The 24,557-nt window shown below is 41.7% G+C and overlaps 2 protein-coding genes across 2 annotated transcripts in view; both read left to right on the plus strand.

Annotated features, from left to right (window-relative positions):
- LOC128716018 (protein disks lost) overlaps positions 1-24,557 on the plus strand; it is a 79,243-nt gene that overhangs the window by 30,272 nt on the left and 24,414 nt on the right. The gene's annotated exons all lie outside the window — the stretch shown is intronic.
- Positions 892-4,071, plus strand: LOC128716020 (brain tumor protein). The gene has a single exon (XM_053810943.1). It carries the CDS (start codon positions 892-894, stop codon positions 4,069-4,071), a length of 3,180 nt encoding a protein of 1,059 aa, XP_053666918.1.

Consider the following 24,557-nt stretch of genomic DNA (forward strand, 5'->3'; position numbering starts at 1 on the left):
AATGCAACATGCTTTGAATGTGACAAGCCAAGCAGTGGTAAAAGAACGTGCAAGTTACATTTGTGATAAAGTGCGATAAAAGTAATGCTTCATTGCTGACCAAGTGTGTGTATGTGTATATGTGCAAAGCATTAAGCGAAACCAACAAAAAGTTAACGTGATGGAATAATTCAAACACCCCCTCCCGTGGCAAGAAAGTGAGATTCGCAGCGAAAGCAGCAGGAATCATTACGCACCATCTCAATTACGCATCGAATCTCAACATCTAGAACGGGAAAACGGCAAGAAAGGTTGAGACACATTCACGTACTTCTCCAAAAGCGCCCAACCAAAAAAACCAACAAAAAAAAAACAACCCTCGATCGTTGTCAAGGTGATATATGGTACTGGATGATTTTTGGACGCGTGTACTAATGCGCTTGTAAGTTACACGTGCGTGAATGTAAGTGCTGTGTGTGGGTGCTCTATGTTGATTATCTATTCGCAAGGAACAATTTAGTAAAGAGCCGCAGGAAGTAGCGAATTGTTCGTTGGAATTATCCTTGCTGCTGTTTCATTGAAGTCTCGATTGTGTGCGTGTGTTTGTGTAAAATATTGTGTGTCCTGAGAGTGTATGTTGGGAGTGCCGAGTGCAAAATTGAATTTGATGTGCAAAAAGGTTGATAAAATTTGATAGAGTGAATCGTTACGAAGCACAATTTTAACCGGCATTTTGACGATGGGTGTGTAAACGCCAGGAATAATACAAGCGCACTCCAGCAGTGCGATACGGCCAGGCAATACAATTTGTGTCAGTGAACAGTGACAGAAAACCACCGCATAAGAAAACTCCCGGCACGTGTAAACTAGTTAACGAACCAGCAAGTGTGAATATCTAATGATTGTTGCAATATGGCCACATCACCCACACCATCCTTAGACTCATTACCGGGTGCATCGAATTCAATCGGTTCGTTTGGTGAACCGGCGGATTATTTGTCCGATTCGCCGCTAACCACGCTGAGCGGTGGCTCGGGTACGACGGGATCCTCTCCACCGGCTAGCGATTCCGCAATCTGTGACGATTTCGCGACCTCGTCCAGTCTTGAGTCCGCCCAGTCGAACAACGGCTCGTCCGAGTCGCTGTTTCCACGCTGCACCGGCTGCAAAAGCAAGCAATCGGATGCGGTGGCCAAATGCATGGACTGCGATAACTTCCTGTGCGCCAACTGCGTCACTGCACATCAGTTTATGCACTGCTTCGACGGTCACTCGGTGTATCGCATTACAGGTGCGGGAAGTGTTGGTGGTGGAGGGAACACGTTCGGGTCGATTGGATCCCTTGCGAATGGAACCATGGCAACGGCCAACACGGTCACTACGACTGCTCCAGCCACACCGACGCTGGGCGGATTGCTGGGAGGTTGCTTTGAATTGCCAAGTCCGCTAACCAGCGGCCTTCTGGGCGGTGGATCGGTCGGTGCAACGAAAATGCTACAGGTTGGAAGCTTTGAATCTACCCATCCGCGACTCAGCTCGCTCAATCTGACCATCAAGGACGATGCCAGCAGTCTGGTGAAATCAATCATGAATAACGTGATCACACCTCCGACATCGAACGGTACCGGTGCGCCCGGCAGTGGCAGTAACATCGGCAATGGAAACGGCAACAGCAGCAGTAACAGCAGCACCAGCAGTAGTAGCAGCAGCAGCACTAGCAGCAGCAGCAACGGTGGCAATGGCAACAGTCTGCTGAATCAGGTCAACAGTCAGCTTTCGGGCGTAATGCAGCAATCCACCGGTTTGGGATCAGATTTGCTGCTCTCGAATGGGCTCGGTGGTGGAGGTCTTGGCAGTTTGCTAAGCAACGGCAATGTTGGTACCGGCCTCGGAGGTGGTGGGCTGCTTGGTGGAAGCAACAAACCGAACTATTTCTGCAAGCGCCATACGAGCGAACTGCTCAAGTTCTTCTGCCGCACCTGCAGCGTGCCGGTGTGCAAGGAATGCATGCTGGACCACCCAAATGGTTTGCACGAATGCGAGCACAACAGTGACACTACGCCGAAACAGATCGAAAGTTTACTGCACACCGTGTCGGAAGTTCGCGCCAAAGCTCAGGATTTGCGCTCACTGATCAAGAATGTGGAACACATCAACCAGCGCATCCAGGTACAGTATCACAAGGCCCAGAACGAGATTGAAGACACGCATCAGTTCTATCGCTCAATGGTAGATGAGCGTAAAGCCGAACTGCAGAAGGAACTGGAGAACTTTTACAACGCGAAAACGGTCTCCCAGTCGGAGCTGCTGAATCGTAGTCAGGATCACGTCGACAAGATGTTGCAGAGTTGCGAATTCGTCGAACGGCTGACAAAATGTGCCGGCCCATCGGAAACGATCATGCTACGCAAGTTCATGGAGAACAAGCTGATGCTCTTCCCGGCCATCACGCACGATCTGCAGGCATCGTACGAGCTAGAATTTGTATCTAACTACCAAGCGATACAGATTGGGGTCCGCAACACCTACGGTTATATTCGCTCGAATGTGGATCTGAGCGTTGTCACGACAAAGCAACCACCCATAGCGCGCCCAACGTCCACCACCAATGGAGGATCTCTTCTTGGGGGCACCGGTAATCGTAGCGTCAGCCCGTCAAACAGTAGCACTGGCAGTCTGAACTTAATGTCTCATCATCACATCAGGGGTGGTGACAGTATCATGAACGGTGGCAATGGTGGCGGAGGACCCCATCTGCTCGATCACCATTCGCACCAGCGCCATCAGCAGCATCAGCAACATCAGCAACAGCATCAGCAGCGCTCGTTCGGCAGTTCGTTGGTGAATGGCGGTGGACATGGTGTCAATGGTGGATTGTCTACATCTCCACTGAGCGGTGCCAGCATGGTTAACGGTTTATCGACGGCCTTCGACACCGCGAACCTGATCACTAAACGGTTCAATAGCGCCAACAGTCTTGGTCCATTCGTTGGTGAGCCTTCGATCGGTCAGCCTATTGGTAATGCGTACGAGAAGTGGAGCAACGGTGGTACGGCGGATCTGTTCAACAACCTCGCTGACCAATACACGATCCCACTGAACCCCATTGGCGGAGGCGGAGGTGGTGGCGGTGGAGGAGGCGGCGGTGGTAACGGTAACTCCGGTGCTGGTGGCCAAGGAGATCCTTCCACAGCCATGATCGACCTGACTGCGAAGCTGATGTCAAGTTCAATGTTCCCACCGAAGAGTCAAATTAAGCGTCAGAAGATGATCTACCACTGTAAGTTCGGTGAATTCGGTGTAATGGAGGGCCAGTTCACGGAACCGAGTGGAGTGGCAGTAAATGCACAGAACGACATCATCGTCGCGGACACTAACAATCATCGGATACAGATCTTCGATAAGGAGGGACGCTTCAAGTTCCAATTCGGGGAGTGCGGCAAGCGGGATGGCCAGTTGCTCTACCCGAATCGAGTGGCCGTCGTGCGTAATTCCGGCGACATTATCGTAACCGAGCGTTCACCAACGCACCAAATACAAATCTACAACCAGTACGGACAGTTTGTGCGCAAGTTCGGTGCCAACATTCTGCAGCATCCGCGCGGTGTCACTGTGGACAGTAAGGGTCGCATCGTGGTCGTCGAGTGCAAGGTGATGCGTGTCATCATTTTCGACCAGTCCGGCAACGTTCTGCAGAAATTCGGCTGCAGCAAACATCTCGAGTTCCCGAACGGGGTCGTTGTCAACGACAAGCAGGAGATCTTCATCAGCGACAATCGAGCGCACTGCGTCAAGGTGTTCAACTACGAGGGCCAGTTCCTGCGACAGATCGGTGGCGAGGGCGTTACCAACTACCCGATCGGTGTGGGCATTAATGCCAGCGGCGAAATTCTTATCGCGGACAATCACAACAACTTCAACCTGACCATCTTCACCCAAGATGGGCAGTTGGTATCGGCCATGGAGAGTAAGGTGAAGCACGCGCAGTGTTTCGATGTGGCCCTTATGGACGACGGTAGCGTGGTGCTAGCGAGCAAGGACTATCGGCTATACATCTACCGGTATGTTCAGGTACCTCCGATTGGACTGTAAATGCACTCGCGCCGGTAAACTCAACGCAGACATCTTCCACGACGGCCTCCGCAAGAAATAGCGTGCTGCAGAATTCCTGAGGCATTTATCTGACAAACACGCGCGTCAAGGGTGGGGAAACACAAGATGAATGTAACTGTATGTCGCTGTATGTGTTGTTTTGTACTAGCCGTAAGACAAGTTTGATATTTAACAAGCAAACACACACACACACAAACTCCTCTACCGACACCACTCTGGCGCTGCTGTGTCCTGGTCGGAGACCATCTGTAGCGCGCTGTCCTCGTACTGTACAAGCGGAATGATGTTTGAATTGAAAAACCCACGACATGTTTTGTGATAGTGCGTTAACTACTGAAACTGTGCTGGTTGTCTTATCGGAGCCAGTGCCACAAGCGAGAAATGGTCATGTTTTTACATATTAGTGTAAAACATAAACAACAACAAGAAAGTGCAAGGTTTAAGGTGTCCGTCAATAGGAAGCGCTCAATATCGTCTGCGTAGCGGGACAAGCGGGACAAGACAACAGATTAAACGGCAATTGTGTAACGTTTGACAGCGACAAGGATGTGGGGTGAAAAACTGGCTAAAATTTGCATGCATGTATATGAGTATATATATGCTAGTTTATATATATGTACGTATCAATGTATGTGAGCAGGCGTGCGCGTGCTTGTGTATTTTGAAGCTATCGAGTTCAACACTATGCTCAGAAGGATATGCATCGAACAATCAGACTTGTACTGAATCAAACAGGTAAGCCTAAATGATGTATATAGGGCAAGCTTTATCAAATTGATGCGTTAGCTTTGCTAGCTTTGTAAGAAAACTTAAAACATTATGTAAATAAGTAAAGCTAGTTTTGAATGTTTGAATTTTATCATTAAAGTAATTAGCTGCATTTTGAATGTTTTTATTTTTTTATACAAGATAAGCGGATGCGAAGTTGTATGTTTGCTAGCTAATATATGAATATCTCATTGAAAGCAAAGCGTCAATATTGAAAGCAAATGCCGCCAGAAGTTTCGACCTTTCCAAAAACACAATAATTAACAAATTTTTCTCAATTCTCGCTTTGGTAAAATTTCAGATCTCCAAAAAACAAAACAGTCAACTGCAAACGAAAAGATTGTGTTAGTATCGTTAAACTTAAGAATCTTTGTCAAATGTAGAAAAAAGTTAGTTGACGGATGTGGGCGCAGTTACATTGATGAGCGAGCATAAATCGACGAATTGGGGAAGAAGTACCAAGATGGCAGATAGCAAGAGCATGCACGAGGTAATACTGGTCATCATGCGCTTCCTAAAATTTGCAAGATTGTTGTTGACATATCGAATTTAGCACAAAACTAGTGTGCCAGCTGTGCTGCTACTATACTACGATAAAATAGCACACGAACACGTACAGACACGCATACACATACCCCACACGCAGGGCGCATATACGATTGAGAAGAAACAGCGAATTGACCTACAACATGCCGGCGAGACACAGCGTCTGTTCTTCGCGTCCACGATCCTTAGGTGCACTCGCACTAAGGATCTTCGTGCAACATGTGCGTCGGAGCTGCGGATACGATCAACAAAAGAAGCTGGTTGCGATTGTACGTAGTATTCGTCAAGTAAGATGTTTGTTTGACCTGTTGATAAGATCCCACCCAGGTTCAAATGTAGTAGATAATGTGTTTTTTAATTGCGCTGTAAATCTAAGTTTTTGTTTGTTTTTTTTTTTTTGTGACTATTTTTATGTTTATTATTATTGCATAATTATTATGTTAACTCTGCGACAAACAAAACAAGGAAAAAAAAATATTCGAACACTACTTGTAAAGTTTTGCGCGAGGTAAACAGGTTGCTGGTTACCTTTTGCAACGTCATAACGAAGTTAAAACGGAAACAACTCTGTACACGTCATGGGGTTATGGCTTTTTTAAACAGTGAAAACGTGGCGAACATAATCGCCTGAAAAAAACCGAGATATCGAAATGTGAGACTGACTGGATCAAATTTGCAATAGGGGCAACTTTGATTACAGTTCCACGAGAAGAGAGTCGCAACTAAGCTACTATAAATTTGACTGAATCGCTTTGCGTAGAAAACTATTGTTGAAATGTTTTAGTCCTTGCTTAATATTATAATGGTTAGTCTTTAATTTTACGTGTTCCGTATACGTGTTCTTTTATCTGTAACATTCGTAAACAAAATAATCACCGCTCGAAAGAATTGGACAAACTTCCGCATCGTTTTGATCAGACGGGCTCTTCCGACTTTAGGAGGGACTAGCTCTCAATGGTGCTGAGAGAATACATGTTTAAGGAATAGCGCAAATGAAATGTGTTGTTTTTTCGCAAAACGTTTTAAAACGCATCCATGCAAGAGTCAACGGATTGAATCGACACAATTAAACACTGACACTGGCGATCAATCTTAAACTCAGCGTAATCTTTAAGCAGATCGAAATAGAAAAATAGTATGATTTGTTTCTGTCCGGTAACACAGTCCGGAGTAAAGATGCTCTCTCGATTTTCCTGAGCAAAACTACTTAAAACAAAGACAACAAATTACCAAAATTGCTTCTAGAAATTATTATTCCAACGAGGCGGTGGTCTCTACCTCCTTGCACGATTCTCTTATTCTGAGTGGTTCAGCAACCTTTGCCGGTTCGGGCCTGAGGCCCCAATAGGCTTTTATATGTCTTAAGTATTGTATTACCCCATCCGTCGTATGGGCGGGCCACAGTTCCGTCATGCATTACTGTTTATGCTATTTAACATCGGCACTGCTCGGTGTATTTTTAAACATTTTTGTTATGTGAAGTACTTTAGCTCTGTTCTTGAGTTTTTTTTTGTTCCATTTCGATATAACTTTTAGCACCAATTATTTCAATTGCTGCTAGTTTACTATCGGATAACATCAATCAGGTATTAAAACAAAACTCAATAATGAAATTTGTTCGAAAGGTACCGTCACTGTAAGTCATTTGCTCATCAATGTCCCTTCCCGGAATGAATCACAACTAAACAAATTGGTTGCTTAAATATACTAGAAAAAAAGAAAACTAAAAAAACACGGTAAACTAGCTGAAAACGGTGGATCAACATAAATTTCTTAACTCAACGTTAGTAGGTATATTTAAAATGAAATATTTAGATAAATTGTTACATCAGTGTTTCCTTTCAAATAAGCAATCAACGAAACGCTGGCATGAAGATTCAGACGGCACGGAACCTTTACTTCTAGCGGTTTCTTGGTTATCTTTTCCTAATTGCAACGAACGAGTACACTAATAGAATGCAATATGCTCTTTACCAACAATCGGACCGCCTGGTCGTCAGGATCCTTTCGTTGGTATGAAAACCCGCTCTACACGATGGACAGGGATCAAAGAATTGCGCTGCCCAAATCCGTGCATATTCCTATTTGTTTGTAGTTGATCATACTATTAGCTCTATATGTTGCATTGTTTTATCCCATTCTAAGTCTATTATTTATAAAACGTTTGCTCTTTATAGCTCTCTTTTTTTATTGTATTTGGTCCCATCCGAATGCGTTTTTTTTTGTTTCAAATAATTTGTGTGCTCTCTGTAATTTGTGACCCATTCACGCATGATGCAGTTTTATAAAAAAAATGCTTTACGTTCGTTGCCTATTGCCCAAAGTACGCGTACGGTAGACTGAGTACAGATTCAGTCTGGTTTGCAACGAACAACTCTAATCAGTAGTTTTATGACGGAATCCTATCAGCATTGAACAGCTCTGTTTAAAAAAATAGTAAACAATAGTACCAAGACATAGGGTCGGTCGGTCTTAGGAAAGGCGGTGGCGAAGATGGAATAAGCCAAATATGGCAAAATTCGTAGCTTTTTTTTTAATGGAAAGCTACCCACGGCGAATAACAAAACGCTCGACCGCTCCTCATATACAGTGCAGTATTAAGATATGTTTTATCTTGCGTTTCAAGAGTTTTCGTGTAATCAATTTTCTGTTGTATTTTGTTTGTGTATTAGGACAAAGAATAGGACCACATACGCTTGTCGATGATCGTTTGTTACATTATTTTTAAAAAACCCATTTTCGTGTGCTTAACGTAAGAGTTCAGTATTTTTATACACATTAAACATCTAGTTATTTAGCGTAAGATGTTCCATATCCATTTCCGTGTTTTATTATTATTATAATTATTATAACATTTAAGTCATGTCCGTTCAGGTGTGAGCTAAATGTGTGTTTTTTTGTAATTTGTCTCTGCCGTAGAGCCGTAGAGTATTTTTCCTAGTTTACATTAGCATTTCAACTGTATTATTTTTTTACCGAACCAGACGTCTACTTACTGCATTTAAAACGGGATGATTCGATGTGCGTCATCGAAGCTATTTGCCCGGTTTTTTAAGCTCTAGTATTAGTTATATTACAGAAGTTTGTTGGTTATGTTGATCTTTGTGTTGTTAAATTATAATGCTTAAGTTTTTGTGTTTGATGAGTTTGCTTAATTAAATGTGGAAAGATCGAGAAGTAAATATTGACATGCAGTTGAATATCCCAGGCTCGATTATGTGCAACATATATGGATTGCAAACAGCAATAGATCACGCTTGCCAGATAAATATTTAATGAACATCGGCTGAAACAATGTTTTATTACGTGCAGGCGATCAAAAACCTTTCCATCCAGCCGAAGGGATCCGTTCGTGCCGTACGTGCATACTAATAGTGCTCCTAGAACTATGCTCTTTGTGCACGCTTCTGGTGCAATCGACTGAAACTGTTGATAATGAAAGGGAACAAGGACTACAGTTTTTATATATACACACACACAACAAAAAAAGCGTACATCAGAAAGGTAAACACTGATGCGCGATTCTTTCGAACTTGTTTCGCTGTTTCGTGCCCGACTCGCATCTCGCAATGACGTTTTTTATTACACATAGACCGAAAACCGGAAATCTACTGTTAGGAAGTTATAATGATTATTATTATTTTTTTAAGCATATCTTTTTTGATGATTTATAAAGATAATTTAAAAAGTAAATAAAAGTGTTGTTTAGTCAAATTTCATCTTTGGTTTTGTTTTATTTATTTACCTTATTTATTCTTGTGCATACAACAATTACTAACATTTCTTTATGCATCTAACAAACTAACTAATTGACTAACTCATCCTCAAAAACACATCTGGGTTTCGTGCCAAACAGATGTAATTTTCATTATTATTTAATGTTTTTATGCAAACCACCGTCACATGAAGATCGATAACTTACCAACGACTCCACTATTGTAACAACAAACATGTTTTATTAATTGCTTTTTACTGCTACAAGCTTTCTTTCTGTTTTTATTAGCTACATGCATGCTTATTAGTGGTAGTTGATAATATGCCGTCAGAATGGGGTACAAGCAATGTAACAATAATTTATTTCTCTAAAACCATAATGCACTAACTACTCGCCCGGTGTATGCATAAGGAAAAGATGACACTAGAAACCAGCAAAGGCGTTGTGAAGATGTTACCGCAATCGAAAAACAAGAAAACCGATAAGTCTGCTACACGGGAATCGTCGTCGTCGGTTTTCCTATCGATACCATAATGCCAGTGTGTAATTGCAAGGAGCTAAATTAAAAAGTATTACTATATTCTTTGTGGTCGTATTTATTCATACCATAATTGTATTGCGCTGTGCTTGCTCTTGTCCATGTATAAAAAATGCAACAATAACAACAACAAAAAAACACTAATTTGTTCTATTATGCTATTTTTGCTGAACGTTTAGATTGAATTCTCTTATTATCTCCTAGAGACATGATCGTACTATACAATATAGAGGCAAATGCTTTCACGCCAGTATGTTCTGTAACATAATTTTACGCAGCAAACGATAGTTTACCTAAGACATTAAAAGAAATGAAAAAAAAAAACCAAGGGATGCAAATACTCTACTAAAAGACTGTCATTCTTTGTATGTTTGAAGAATTTAGCAATTAGAACTGTACGAGTTATGAGAACTTACTTATTTTTGGGTGGGATAAACAGCATTACTTGTTGTACGGGAAATAATAAATATCTGCTGGATGAGGCGGATGTTTGAAAAGTTGTTCCAAGATGTAATATTTTGGAAACATATACACTTACTAACATAGAAAAACAAACCCCCCTAGCAACACGCAGTCGAACGAATTGCATAGATGAACCGGGTGTGTGTATTCATCTATGCCAACCTTGGGATTGAATGAATGTCGCAGATTAGAGATCCTGTTAAAGAGTAACAGTACAGTACAGGGACCGTACACAGAGTGAAAAGAAAACAAAACAAAAACACAGTTAAAAGCAGCTTGCAGGAGAATCCCTCTTTGTCATCAAGAACGATTTCAATGCGCACACAAACCACAACACAATTGCAATCGAATTTACGCAAAACACGCACATGGTTCCCAATTGCGTTGTGTGTTAGGGCAAAAAAAGATAAGGGAATCATTGCGAATATGTTTCTTGGGCGCAGGGAGTGTAGACAGAGAGCGGTATGATAAGAGTATTGATCGTGCTGCTATCACAGTTTACGAAGTCGTTGTAAGGTGTCTAACTAGAAGGCAGTGTGTATTGCCATGGCTAAAAGGTTACGGTGACCGATTTGGAAAGATCGTAGTGTTAAGTAAACGAGAAATGTCAGTTTCTTTGCAGTAAATCACATAAATGACAGAGGCGCCACATAATTGCAGTATTTCAGCATAACATGAAACAGCGCATAACGATATAAAACAGAAACTTTCGAAAACATTTTACGTCCTTCGCCGGGGAACAACAACATGGAATATTGAAGAAGAAAAGAGAGAAACAAGCACACATTCTACAGTCTGATAAAGTAGGTGCCAGCGGACTCAGATAGGGTCAGCAGTACACACGAGTGCGACCAACATTGACGATCATGAACCGTGGGTACATGACAAACAGAGAAATTATTTGCAAATATGACAACAACAAAAGAAAAACTGTACGTTAGAATGCTAAACATGCCAAATATCTGTAACTATTACTATTCTAGTAGTTACTCGTGAAAGTTAAAGGAGAAAAAGAGGGGAGGAAAAAACACAAACTAAACATAATCACAATCATAACAATTTTCTCGTTTTATGGATGAACGGTATTACGAATATTATTATTATTATTATTATTATTATTCCTATTGCTATTATAATTGTACTTATTATTGATAATGAATATTATGAACCGGACATGTGTTGTGTAAGCCGGTGGCTGATGTAAAAGCAAGGTTTGTTCGTCTTTTTACGACAAAAAAAAATAGAAAACCCACGACACTTGTATGTGAGAGAGGGGTAGAGTTACTGTTAAAAACCCAAAGTAAACTGATGACACCTTGAAAAAATATAAAGTAGAAAAGAAAGACGAAAAAAAAAAATCGCAGATGAAACTACATTATAAGACAGCAAGTAAGACCAGCTAGTGGGAAGTTTGTTTGATAACGCATTTAGTAGGAATATTTTCCAGTGTTTACTATTTTACTCGTCAAGGAAATCAGTGCGCAAAGAAGGTTGAAAGACTAAAGGGTGAAAACAGTCACACCGACTGAGTCTGCCGGAGCGAGGTGTCTACCGGAGGGAATAGTTTGTTTTGAGAATGTAAAACATTAACTAATCTAGTCTTATCGCCATCCATATGAATATCGCCAGTATGGTTTTTTAGGTAGTAGTGTCATTATCATTATATCGTAACCATTCTTTGTCATCTTGAGCATGCAGTAATCATCATCATCATCATCTCATGCCCATCTTTACCATGCCACCAAATAAAATCGCACATTGTCAACATTTGTAAGCTCGCGCCTCATTGCTAGTATATCATCATCATCTTCATCATCATACATACCACACACACACACATACCACACTCGCACACATCTATCACAGGATTGATTTGTTCTTCCCGTTAAAATGCGTATTGTGCATCGAGACGATTCCAACTTCATACATATAACTCCTAGCCATCACACCACTCATAAATCATCGTTCCGATCACATAAATGTTGCACTTGTTTTTTTGTCGAATGAATAATTGTTACGGAAGTTGCTACTTTCCACGGGTAGTGGGGCGATGTCGGAAACATGAAGGATGTGTGTGGTAACCAAAGACTTTCCTGTTAAAAGTTGCAGTAAGGAGCACACAATTTAGCCCTGCGTCTTCAACCAGTCGGAAAAAAGAACATATTCATTCGCGAACCAGTCGTTGGGGTCGGTTTGGAGGTAAAAGGAAAAACAAATTGTTGATGTAGTTAGGTTTCTTTCGAATAATTCTTAACATGCTGTTTGGATGTTAAATTAACGTAACCACCTGCCCGTTGTCTTTCTCCAGTACTATAATGTTTCATTCAAGAAAGCACAAAAGCCCCGGCAAAATATTTTTTTGGTTTTAATTCTACTGAATTTTGCACAGTGACCTTTTTGCAAATAGACAGCAGTATTAACCATTAAGTTTGTTCCGTTCAACTGTATCTTCCGGTCGGGGACATCGAATGAAAAATCGTAATTAAAACAATGTTCAACCAATTATACCGTGGAAAATGTCAATGATAGAACTGCGAAGGAAGCGTTAAAAGACGTGTTCCATTCGAACGTGCATGGTATACAGTAGTAGCATTACGACATGCTCTTAAGGTTTGATTTTGTGAAACGTCTCCATCCAGCCGCCACAAGAAAAGTAATGTTATACGCTTGATACATGGGATCTAGCTTTGGACCGTCATGTACGTTAGCTTATTTTGTTGCTGCTATCACAGCTATATACCCAATTGTGTGGATGCAATAAGCCCAAGCGGATTGGAAGCGAACCATCGTTTCAAAGCCCCAATCCTGTAACATGTTTGTTCAGTAGTCGGTAGAGAGACAAATCGTTGGTAAGCCGTAATGAGATGATAAGCACACGAAACAATCACATTATTAAAAGAAAAATGCAGTATAGAGACAGTATGTAACCTATCCAAAAAGATGTAGTAAGGAATGTTTTCCTATGTTTTTTGTTTTGTTTTATTTGTTTGCGTAAAAGGCTGAACAAATTAAGAAAAAAATCAATAATACATGTGCAAACAATACGAAGCCAATGATCGTTGAAAGGATCGTTTATGGGATGAGGTGTTTTTAGTTTAGCAAAACTCTGTCTGGTTTTATTGGACGGCAGGAGTGAGTTGTACGAAGTTGCGATAGAAACAAGCACATTTGGGGTTAGTACTCATGGCACAACTATAACTGTTCCTAAGGTGGCAGCCATTTGGCGGGATTGTGAATATGAACGCTGTGGGAATGTGAAGAAGAAACCAACATTATACTAAAGAAGTAAACAACATATAAAACATTATATGATATATACAACGTACATATATTTTTGTATTCAAGATTTCAAAAAAAAAGCAACATGGAACGAAAACATTATAGGATGGGGTAAACTTTGTGCGCAGATCTAGAAACCTCTCCTCATCTCTGTCTATTGCATATAAAAGCCAAAACTAGAATTTTCAAACAAAGAAAAAAAAACACACACACGCAGATAACAATAACGAACAGAAGACAAAAAGAAACTCGCAAATGTGGAAACATAAGTTCTTTTTTTACATCAGTAGTTAAATGCTTGGTGCATTAAGGTGAACAGCGTAGAATTGTGAACAATATTTAACTAAAACCAGGCGCATACAATGGACATGAGAAGGAAAAGCCAAAATGGGAATCAGAAATGTTTGTATGATAATTTTTATTGGTTATACAGCAATTTATATTGTTTTACACAAAATCGTCGAGTGTTGAGGATATTCGTAACAAGGGGGTGATGAAAATAGACACACATACACACACACTCCAACATTGAGTTATCGGTGTTAAACTGTTGTATAAATGACCATGTAGAAAATTCTATTGAATGCCATCCAACAGACGGTTGAAAACACGGATTCGCCCGCAACAGAACCCTGGATGATACAGCGATAGTGTCTTTGGCCCTGTTTTTTCGCTCACCCCACAGATACACCGTTTGATTGAGTTAAAATCGATCAACTCACATAGATTGGGAGGGTGGGACAAAGCAAATAAAATGATTGCTCTGATAACTTATTTAGGGAATTTAACTACTTGACTAAGTGCTAAAGTGTAAGGCATTCCACCAGTTAAAACCACAAACATGATACTCTCGAGAGTGGACGGCTGTAAAGTAAGATAGTAGGCAGGCAGGCAAACAATCTATCATATTCTAACAAGAACGCTAGGGAAACATACACGATCGTACACCAAATGCACACATTCTGAGGTTGAGTTAATGTTTATTTGGAATAAATCAGAAATACTCGGCACCTCATAACTGTGCGTCTCGTTAGTTTCGTGCCTCACCATGAAATATGAGCACATGCACTGTATCCTTCCAACATGCGATTATTTAAGTGCACTTTTTTGCCTCCCCGGCATCTTCGTTGGGGGCACCAACAGCAGACATGCGTGTGTGCGCGAGCTTTCGGTTTCATCTAGCCGAGTTTTAGCGGTAGACACGCAGGCAGGCTGTCAGGCCATGGCCCCAGACTTGCTCTCGTAACATTATGTAATTGCGAATTGCATGAGCCTCCGTTGCCCAGCATAAGCGAGAGAAGAGACCCAGTTCCAGGCGAAAGAAAGCACAGACATTTCTTCGATATATGTGTCATGATATCACTTTCCTCTTTCTCAAATTTTCTCGTCTCGCCTTTCGCCTGATTTCCGTGGTGTTTTTTTTTCGGGTGAAGACGGAGAAGAAGAAACACTCGGCAGTGCTGAGGGGTTTCCTGCCACAGCACCACCACCCTGCGATACTCGAGGTTCGTCGCTTGGTACCCTATGCGCGAAACGATAAGTTTATAGTACACACAGTTGATGGACGGAATTCAATTATCGGTACCGTCGTGGAAATTGTTTGCTATTCTGTCAGAAAATAAATATCTCGCATGTGTAGTGGTGCCACCCTTGTTCCGATCTGCTATCTCAATGGCGCATAGTCAGTGGTATTTGACAGAGTTAGAATCTCTATGGGGGGTTAAGATTGTGCTTCACTTATCAATCCTCACACGACGAACGCGCTTCAATGTGTTCTTGTGTTTTCTCTTTGATAACTTTTTTCGCTTTCTTTCGCTGATGTTCGAAGCAGAACGTAAAACCTCTTTCCGCCTCATCATCATCTTAGCGCAGCTGAGATAGATTGAAAAGAGGTATTGGGGCCAAACGAGCGAAGGGAGCTGCGGTATCTGCAACAAGTTAAACTACATTTCGTTTCACCACCTTCCTGATATCCTCCCCTCCCTGGCAAATCATAACCCAACACCCACGGTCAGCTCATCATCATCCATCCATCCCCCAAGTAGGGGTTGCGAGCTGGAGGTGGACTATTCTGTCTGTTTGAGGGGGTTTTCTTTCTCTCTCCTTTTCGATGTTCCTTTTCTTCACGTAATGCTCGCACACCTCGCAGCACACTGTTACTGTTGACCACATTTCACTTTCTTCCCGATTGCTTTCTTCGCTTTTGGGTCCTTCCGTAGACTATACGTTTGTTTACTTTGGGTTTTCAATTTATTCTACCTTTAGGTTCTGTTCTTCTGCTCTAAGCGTCTGAACTTGGTATTTCGCCGTTTAGATGGACGTTTTTTTCTCTTTGGATCTTGGAAATTGGACACTCTCCATGGAAATGGTTGGGAGAACGCAAAGGGGTTAAATAAGGCAGCATACAAAACGACATCCGAATGCGTGTCAGCCTCAGCTCTAGTGAGTTTTTAGGCCAAAATGATTGAAATTTTATTTTATTCATTTGTTTTTTATTGTAAAATTTATTTCGAACGACTTCTTCGAGCGTCCTATATTTCCTACGAAAGGGCGTTTAGGTCGCGGTTCGCCCACCAGCACCAACCAAAAGTTGTTGCAATGTGCGATATAAGTGTAAAATTTCCGCATCAGCAAAAGGGCGTTGTGTCGCGCACCCAGTTGGCCTTCTTAGCCTTTTCCGCATGGTCCATTCTTTTCGCGTCCGTTCGAACAGTATGCGTTCGGCACCATGGCCAGGGCTTTCATGATCGCTTCTAACGGGTAACGTTAGACTCCTTGTGTGTGTGTGTTTTTCCACCATTACCAGCACCTCTCCCGAATGCACGGTTTGCCAGTTTGTTGATGAAACCGAAATCTGTTACCAAGGCGTGTAACAGGCGGCGAATCTTTTTTTGCCTTTCCGTGTTGTGGCCATTCTTTGTGTATGACCGATGCTTTGAAAAAAAAAAAAAACAGTACATATTACGTACACGAGTTGCCAAACAGCAAACTGCCTGGGTACGTATGACTGTCGTCCATTTGGATTATTATTTGCACACGAGACACACCTCCCCGTCTTGCAGTGCTCCAACAACCTCACGTCTTATGCGCCATGGATCGCGGGGGCGCCTTAAGCTCTGTCGTATGAAGTTGCACTTGGAACTGTTGTTGCGTGGTTGCATTTGGCATATCAATTTAAAGGAAAAGCAATAACAAATAAATAAACCAAATCGTGTTTCATGCCAGGGTTTTGGTTTTGTCGCAAACGAGAACATTGGGAGAGAGAACGAGAGAGAGGGAGAGAGATTTTTTTTCCTCATAAAATTTCTTTACCAACTCATATGCTGGCTCTTGGGTAGTTATTTTGCGATCATGTGCGATCATGTAAGTTTTTTAGTGAAATAATCGGATACGTCTGATTCAAGCGCGTTGTGCTCTTTCGGTTTTCAAACTTTCAAACAAATTTTTAAAGTGTGACAACAGAATGACACCCCCGAAAGGTAGCTGAATATGAATGAAATGTGATCAATAGTGTACATATAAAAATGCGAACATAGTGTTAGCATAAATATGTTGGCCAAACCCGTTCCTGCAAGTTTTCATTGATAGAGAAAAAGCATCAACAACAAAAACTTGAGACCGATCAGCTGGTTCAGATCCGTTTCGGCTTTGGAGCAACGTTGGGAAAAGAACTTGTGGAAGATCCAAGTAAACCGGTTTTTAAACACGAAACATGTTAATAAAGTTGATTGTGCGTGTGTGCGTTCGTGAACGTTTCCGGACGCTACAAGAAGCTCGTGCCGGATGTTATATCCAAGCATAAGTAACATATTATACGATATTTAGAGTTTTGGGATAGCATGTGAATTTGACCGTCGATCGGACAATGTCTGCCCGATTAGGAAGAAAACCAAACCTTAACTGTGTCAACACAGTACGTTACGTGAACTTGAACTACCCGGTTTACATTCGTACGTTCGTTGCGCGCGCATTTTGCACACGCGCGCACTCACCCCTTACACCGCAGCTCGATATTTCCGCTTCGCGCGGTTTTTTCGCGCGCTTTTGTGTGTACGGGCGGTTTTTTTTTTTTTTGTCTTGCTTCTCTCCACATCTGCCAAGCTGTGTCGCACTGTATGCGTGTGCTTAGAGCGGCACTAACCGCACCACACGGTGTGCCGTTCGTGTTGCCCTATTCACAGCGTGTGAGAGTGACTGCGGCCGCACGTTCACGGGAACACGCTGTCAACCATAAGCGGTGTGCGTGTGGCAGCTCCATAGTGTTCATGATCCACCGAACGGCGTACCACCGGCGTCCTCATGGTCACCCGGTTTCGTTTGTTGTCACCTTGCCATATACGCGCATCTCGTCGAAATGCGACTGACCGGAATCGGCCCTGGGTCGCATGGGTTGCGCTTTTGTTACGAACTTGCTACCGGGGACAGTTGGAGGCAAGACTTCCAATTCTTGTCATCCCGTCTACCGGGAGTCTGTCGCTATTTCGAATTACGTTTTTGTTTTTACTGTTTGAGTAATACCCCCGGACAGAGTCGTCCAGTGTTTCTGTGGCAAACATTCAACGCGCACCTTATTAATTGCATAAATACACATACACATACCCATCTGGCTAGATGGAATCATTCACCTTCGATCGGTACACGCGCGTGTCGCTGACCTGCATCAAGTCTGGTGACCGCGTACATAGAGACCACGCTATGCACCCTTTTCTCTCGCGCATCCGCGTCACCGCGTGCGCGAAGTTCATTCTGGTTCGCTTGTTCGGCGGACGGGGAGGACTGTTTGGTGATTCTTGGTGATTTTTTTTTATTGCCCCCCATCCGACGCATCCGATGCGGAAGAGTGATCACAGTTTGAATGGTCAGGGACCGGAGTGTTTTGGGGGGAGTGTGTACGATACCCGATGGGGGTTAAAGAGGCGAGGGACATGGGAGGTCCGTTTAAGAGTACACGTTTGGAATTATTTTCCCATCGCTAGCGGCGGACCAGTGTAGGAGAGTGAGTGATCGCGGCTTCTAAGATCACAGTGAACTTCTCTCTTTTCTCTCTCTCTCTCTCTCTCTCTTCCTCTCTTTATCTCTCTCTCTCTCTCTCTTTCTTTATATCTTTGGTACGCACTAACCATGCGGTTCTGCGTACGATACGATCAAACTTCGGAATGGGAGGCAGAATGGACCAGAACCAGAATAATCCATAACAGAGATCATCGCACTGTGTGAAATCGAAATGAAAGGAAGCAGCGTGTTTTATCCTCACCATCCCCCTGTTCTACGCATTCTCCGGCACCGGCCACATATTTTGAACGAACCCAAACACACACACGCAGCCACACTCCGTGGTGTGTGAGCTAGTTGGATTACATGTTGCTAGCTCTAGCAACACCATCACCATATCCCCTTCCAGTACGCTCCATCACATTCGTTCCAGGCAAGTTGATTTGATTCACCCTTCCTTTCTGAACGACTCTTCGCATATTTCCTTTTTATGTGGCTAACGACTTTACCAGCCCATTTGGCCGCAAGCGCAGGTCTTCTTGCCCGGTGCGGTCATCGAGAACTTCATGCGCATGGGAAGCGATGGAGCGATGGAGGAGGTTTGCTTGTTGATCGTCCGCCCGGGTGCTGCTGTGTGGAGCGAGAATGATCGAGTGTAAATTTTTGATGGAATACATTCCTCGAGGGTTGTTCTCCCTTTCCAACGCCCCCTCCCGTCCAGTGGTTTGTTGTATCCGCTTTCGCTTGAACCTCCATTTTGAGCACGATCGTGACGAAAGAAATGAAGATGAGTTTTATGGCTTGGCAGTAGGCGAATGAGTGGAGGTAAAGAACGCCACCGTGTTTGGGACTGATGGCAACAAACCGACTTTTTGATTTACGGGAAGTATCGTTCTGAATGTGAAGAATATTAATTTCTTTGGGAGTTACGATTTTTGCCAGCCAATATCATTGGCTTTCTCCTGGCACTAGTAGGGCAACGCCTGAGCGAGGGAATTTGGAAATCTAATTTCGCTTTCACAGAAGTTTTAATCGCAGTACTACTTCCTGTCTTAGTTTGCAGAAGGTCGCATACCGAGATTTAAGTGTGGGCTGGGACGTATGTCGGGAGGAAACCTATTCTCACCCCGCTCCCACGGTAGGCAGACGAGAAATACATATACCCTGTTGTGTATAAAAGGGATAGAATGCACACACCAAATAAGAAAAAAAACTGTCTAACATCGCGATGTACTTACCACATGGGATGGAATATTTTCTATTTTTGGCCATATCTTGGTGCTAATGCTGCGCGACACAGCCAGCCGACCGCCGCGACGAACTAAAGTCGAAGAAACACACATTCACACTTGCCTTGTCTGCTCTCGTATGATGATTTGGATAAACTTATACTGCATGCTGCGGTGTTTATTGCTTTGCGATCAAACAATGTTGAGTTGGGTCGTACATTGGGTGCAATGGATTGACATAACGGAGCGAAACAGTGTTGCCAGCTGCATTATCGTCAATGTAATTCCTCCAAACAGAAGACAGTATATCTTGCAACGCCCTAAGCATTGCACCAGGCTGCTAATCAAAACACACACTACACATAGCTACACTTAATGGAAGAAATCAAACGAAACTCACAACACCAACACCAAATCATCGCGCACATCATTTCTTGATGAGTAAAAACAAAACAAATGGTATGTTTCTCGCGTTGCTTTTATCAGGTGACTCTTATAGGCGTATAGTTGAAAACACATTTTGAAGATATTAAAATTCTACCAGAAAACAACACCAGTCACGAGGGGAAAGGAGGACGATGGCGATTAGCCGTATAATTATTAGGGAATCTGGCGTGTCGCTGATGTGCCAGAAACGCGAGGGAGCAAACGCAAATGGAATGCAAAACACTGAAATAAATCAACAATGTAATTCCGATGGTCAATTATATTTACTCTAGTAACGTTTTAAAATAAAATTCCATAATCCGTGAAACATTGAGGTGAAAGGTGTTAGGGAGAGTCTAAATAACAGGAGATCCATTGGAACTCTCGCTGCAACTGGACGTTCGCTGGGAGTATGGGCTAGAATTAATCGATCGGATCTTTAACTATTAGATGCGTTGATCCGCACAGGCGTGTATACACATACAATTCGATTTACCGATTGTTCGTTGACAGAATCTTGACTAGCGGGGTTCTTCTTTTAAGGGATAACCTGTAATGTGAACTCTTAATCTAGACAAATCCGCATGATACTCTTGGCTTGATACCACTCATGACGTCGTGTGCTCGCAGAGTTCTTCGCCGATGACAAGTGCGAGCCGGTCACACGTACTGCTTAACATATTTAGTGTTGAAACCAAAATGTCATACAGATCCCATACAAAAGTCATACAAACACTCACACACACACACACACACGCAGTAGAGGATTGATGAAGTTCCGCTTACAATTTTAATCGAACATAACATGGTAGGAGTCAAACTTTCGGAACGAACTTGTCACGTTAGGGACATACATTCTGCATTCTAACATTATACAATCAATCAATAACTCTGTGTAAAATAGCATTGTTAAATTTTGAAACAAACCCAAAAAAATCGAAAAATATAAGCTGGTAAAATAAAATACATATCTTGTGGATCACTTGTTGAACATTTACATTCATGTTGTTACTAAAAGAAGAAACCAAAAAAAATAAATAATGAAAATCATTGATGGAAAAAATACAAGTAGTGCAGTGTAGTAGTAGAGCAGTGAAGAGGTCTTGTAGTGGAACAATTGGAAAACCGAACGCTGGTTAACTCCGTGTGCTAGTAACGGGCAAATTAAGGCAAACGAGTAAAAAAATGGCCGACAAGATGTTATGCTTTTGTTTACAAATGCGAACTCATCATCGATTGTTGTTGTTGTTTGAAAGTAATGCATAATAACATTCGTACAGGTCAGATGTAACCCCCTAGAGCAGTTGTACAGCACTGTACCAAACCTAATCTTATGTTCATCGGGATGAGCGAAAGGTTAGACAGGGTGGCTATCAAATGCAATGCTGGAAGATGATGGTCCACATGATCACTCCAATAATAATTGGCCACAATCGGTATCGTACTGATTTACATGCAATGTAGATAGATATGTAGCATTGTTTATGGTTTGTTTCTAAACGGGTCTCGAACGTCATTTAGTATGTTTTGTATTGGGTTTTCAGTACATGGTGTTGAAATTACATTTTTGGATTAAGGTTGTAAACAGAGAACATGACCACGAGTAAAAATCGCAACTCCCGAACAACTAAAGGGAACTCTTGCAAACAGAAAACCACCTTTTTAAGATTGAAAACTTACCCCGCCAATGAACGACTTAACGCACACACGCAGGGAGAAGAAGTAGTGTATATAGAGTGAACACAAAACTGAATGATATAAAACATGACGCAAAACCAATTCTCAACCATTATGCAAAACCCAGAAAGTTATACACGATGCATTTCAAATGATCCATGTGACTTCCGTTTTCTATTCTTCCACCAAGAGACGATACAATTATCAATACAAACATATTCTCGAACCGTAACGTTGCAAAAATATTCAATATTCGATTCACATAACAAACGATGCGGAATCATTGTGTTGAACGCAGAACGCGATTGATGAGACCGGTGCGTGTTGGGTGGCCGTGCGTACATATGGAATGCAGAACGTTTGACAAGCTACTAACCGAAGTCGATTTAAGCATTTTATAGCATATTGTGAAGAATTCAACATTCAATCTTTCTCTACTCTCACTAGCAAAGAACCAGTAAAGAAGATACACGGCAATAAGGGAAAAGGGAAAGAGATCTACACACAACTATTGCATTTCGAGCGCGATACCGCGAACGGTCAGTAAACATCAAAAAGACATGTTACACACTGTCATTTAACGGAAATGGGTGTTTGAATTGATATTGACTCTGAACGAATTGTTACAAACATGTATTTACCTAATAATATTAAACACTATTGACTAGAACTTCTCGTCTGGGAACAATTTTTTAAAACAATGGCAACAAAATTTAAAAAAAAAACACAAGCAAAAAAAAAAGGAAAAGCGGTGAAAAATAATCAACCGAAAATATGGAATTAATTGAGAGAACATTGAAAGCAAAACGTGTAATTTAACTGAAAAAATCCAAACAATGTTATCTGGTAATATTGCAGAATATGAATGTAGGAAGCCAATCAGTTTTGAGACAATTGGAAGCACTTGGAATAACAGCGTACTTGCACGAAGTATGGTATGCGGAAAGGGTTACAGCGGTTTTGGATTGTTTCACTATGTTAAGCACTCCTTGCTTCGGCGGTGAATTCTTGAGCTGCTCAGCCCAGCTACTTAGAAGTTTAGGGAATTTTGTAGGTCTTTCCAAAAAAAAAAACAAAAACCGTTGATCAATGTTTTAGTGAAGGTTAAACAGAAAGAGGTGAGAGGTATAAAACATCTCATTCGATTTGCTTATTGTGGCAGCTGATAGTAATGAAGTCGTCGCCATCCATTCTAATCACGCAGTAGTACGGAGAGTGGAAAATCGGTTATTGTAGAGGTATGAGAGAGGGTACATTTTTAATTCTCCAATAATAGACTTACAGCATAGACAGTAGATGGACGATACGTGCTCATCTAGCTAACACCTCTTGCGAATTAAACTCTTCTAGTGTGAGATCACATTTGTAGCATTAATGCACAGTTTGCTAGCATATTTCGAGCATTAAGTTTTTGTCTGCTTTTCCTGGCCAGGTTTATGCATGTGTGAAGATGAAAGTGAATGCAATGTTTCGTAGCCCTCGTAGTGTTGAATCGCGCGTGTTTTTCTTATGCTTCCTGTGAAGCACACTGCAATGTGTAAGGGCCAGGAGTGTTGACGCTGGTTTAAGTACGATTTTGTCCGTCATATGGCATGTGTCTTTTGGAGCTGATTAAAAGATTAAAAAAAACACTACATGAGTGCCCTCTCGCGAAACAAAACGCAGCATATGATAAAGTACAGAAACGTACAGTGAAGCTCTTTTCGTAAATATTCATAAGTGTGTTGCAAAGGAAGAGAAAAAAAAATACTGTCAATTACTAAACACATGTATTGATGTCCAACAGTGGTGTAGGGAATTAATGTAGGTCCTAATATTTAACATATAACTATGTATGTACACACACAGCACATAATATCAAACCATTCAATAACCACTTCTACATGCCATGTTACTGTACACGGAATGAATCGATGCCAGTACAAGAGGACAAGACTATTTTTTTATTGTATGGTACGAAAAGTTCCAAAAACTTTTCGAGTATAAGCCGAACCAAAAAATCGGCAAATCAAAAATGGATTTCTGTTTGGCTGCATTTTTTTTATACTGCCAAGATCGTTACCGATCTTCAGTGGATCGATCAATCATCAAACCCGTTCAAAATGGGGTCGTTCTTTGAAAGAATGGGTTTTTTTTTTGTGTTTGTTGCTCATTCATGCATTTGCATGTCTGATGTGTAGAAAAAAGTGTTTCTGAAAACTTTACACACTCAAAAGCATTAACGTTTATCCGTACTAAAATACGGGACAGGATTGTTAAGCAATTATAACGCGGAAATGATGTGATGTTAATATTGGAAAAGAAAAATGCAAACTTTCCGGTGCAATAGGTACAGGAGACGAAAATCCCAGCACCATTATGCCATTCGCTGCATCGTCCTTGCTGCATCGACATTTTCGCGCTATTTCCCTTAGCAGTACGAACATTTTGTACGACACAACTATTTCACATTGAGACGAAAAAGGAACATGATACGTAACGATATAATACAAATATGATAGCTTGAATTTTTACTGCGCTTACAATGCATGCTGCTAAACAAACATCAAACATTATTACTATTTATTAGACGTATAGGTTGCTTGCCAGATTCATTAACTACGCTCATTCTACTCTTTCTCTCATGACGATGAGAACACAAAATGGACCAATTCAAATTTTCAATTAATCGGTTCCAACGCACACATGTTATGTGCACGGTAGTGAGCTGGATTCTTTTTGGCATTTATGTTATCAAACTGGAAAAGCAAAAAAAGGGGCGAAAAAAGAAAAATAAACATGCAATTGGCACCAAACGGAGGGCTTAACGGAGGTGCCTAGTGTTGAATTGAAC

The sequence above is a fragment of the Anopheles marshallii genome, chromosome 3 (assembly GCF_943734725.1).
Source record: "Anopheles marshallii chromosome 3, idAnoMarsDA_429_01, whole genome shotgun sequence".
In the NCBI taxonomy this organism is placed as follows: domain Eukaryota; kingdom Metazoa; phylum Arthropoda; class Insecta; order Diptera; family Culicidae; genus Anopheles; species Anopheles marshallii.

Bases quoted from the DNA above. Each gene is read 5' to 3' on its own strand.
- LOC128716020 (XM_053810943.1), top strand. From the start codon at position 892: ATGGCCACATCACCCACACCATCCTTAGACTCATTACCGGGTGCATCG.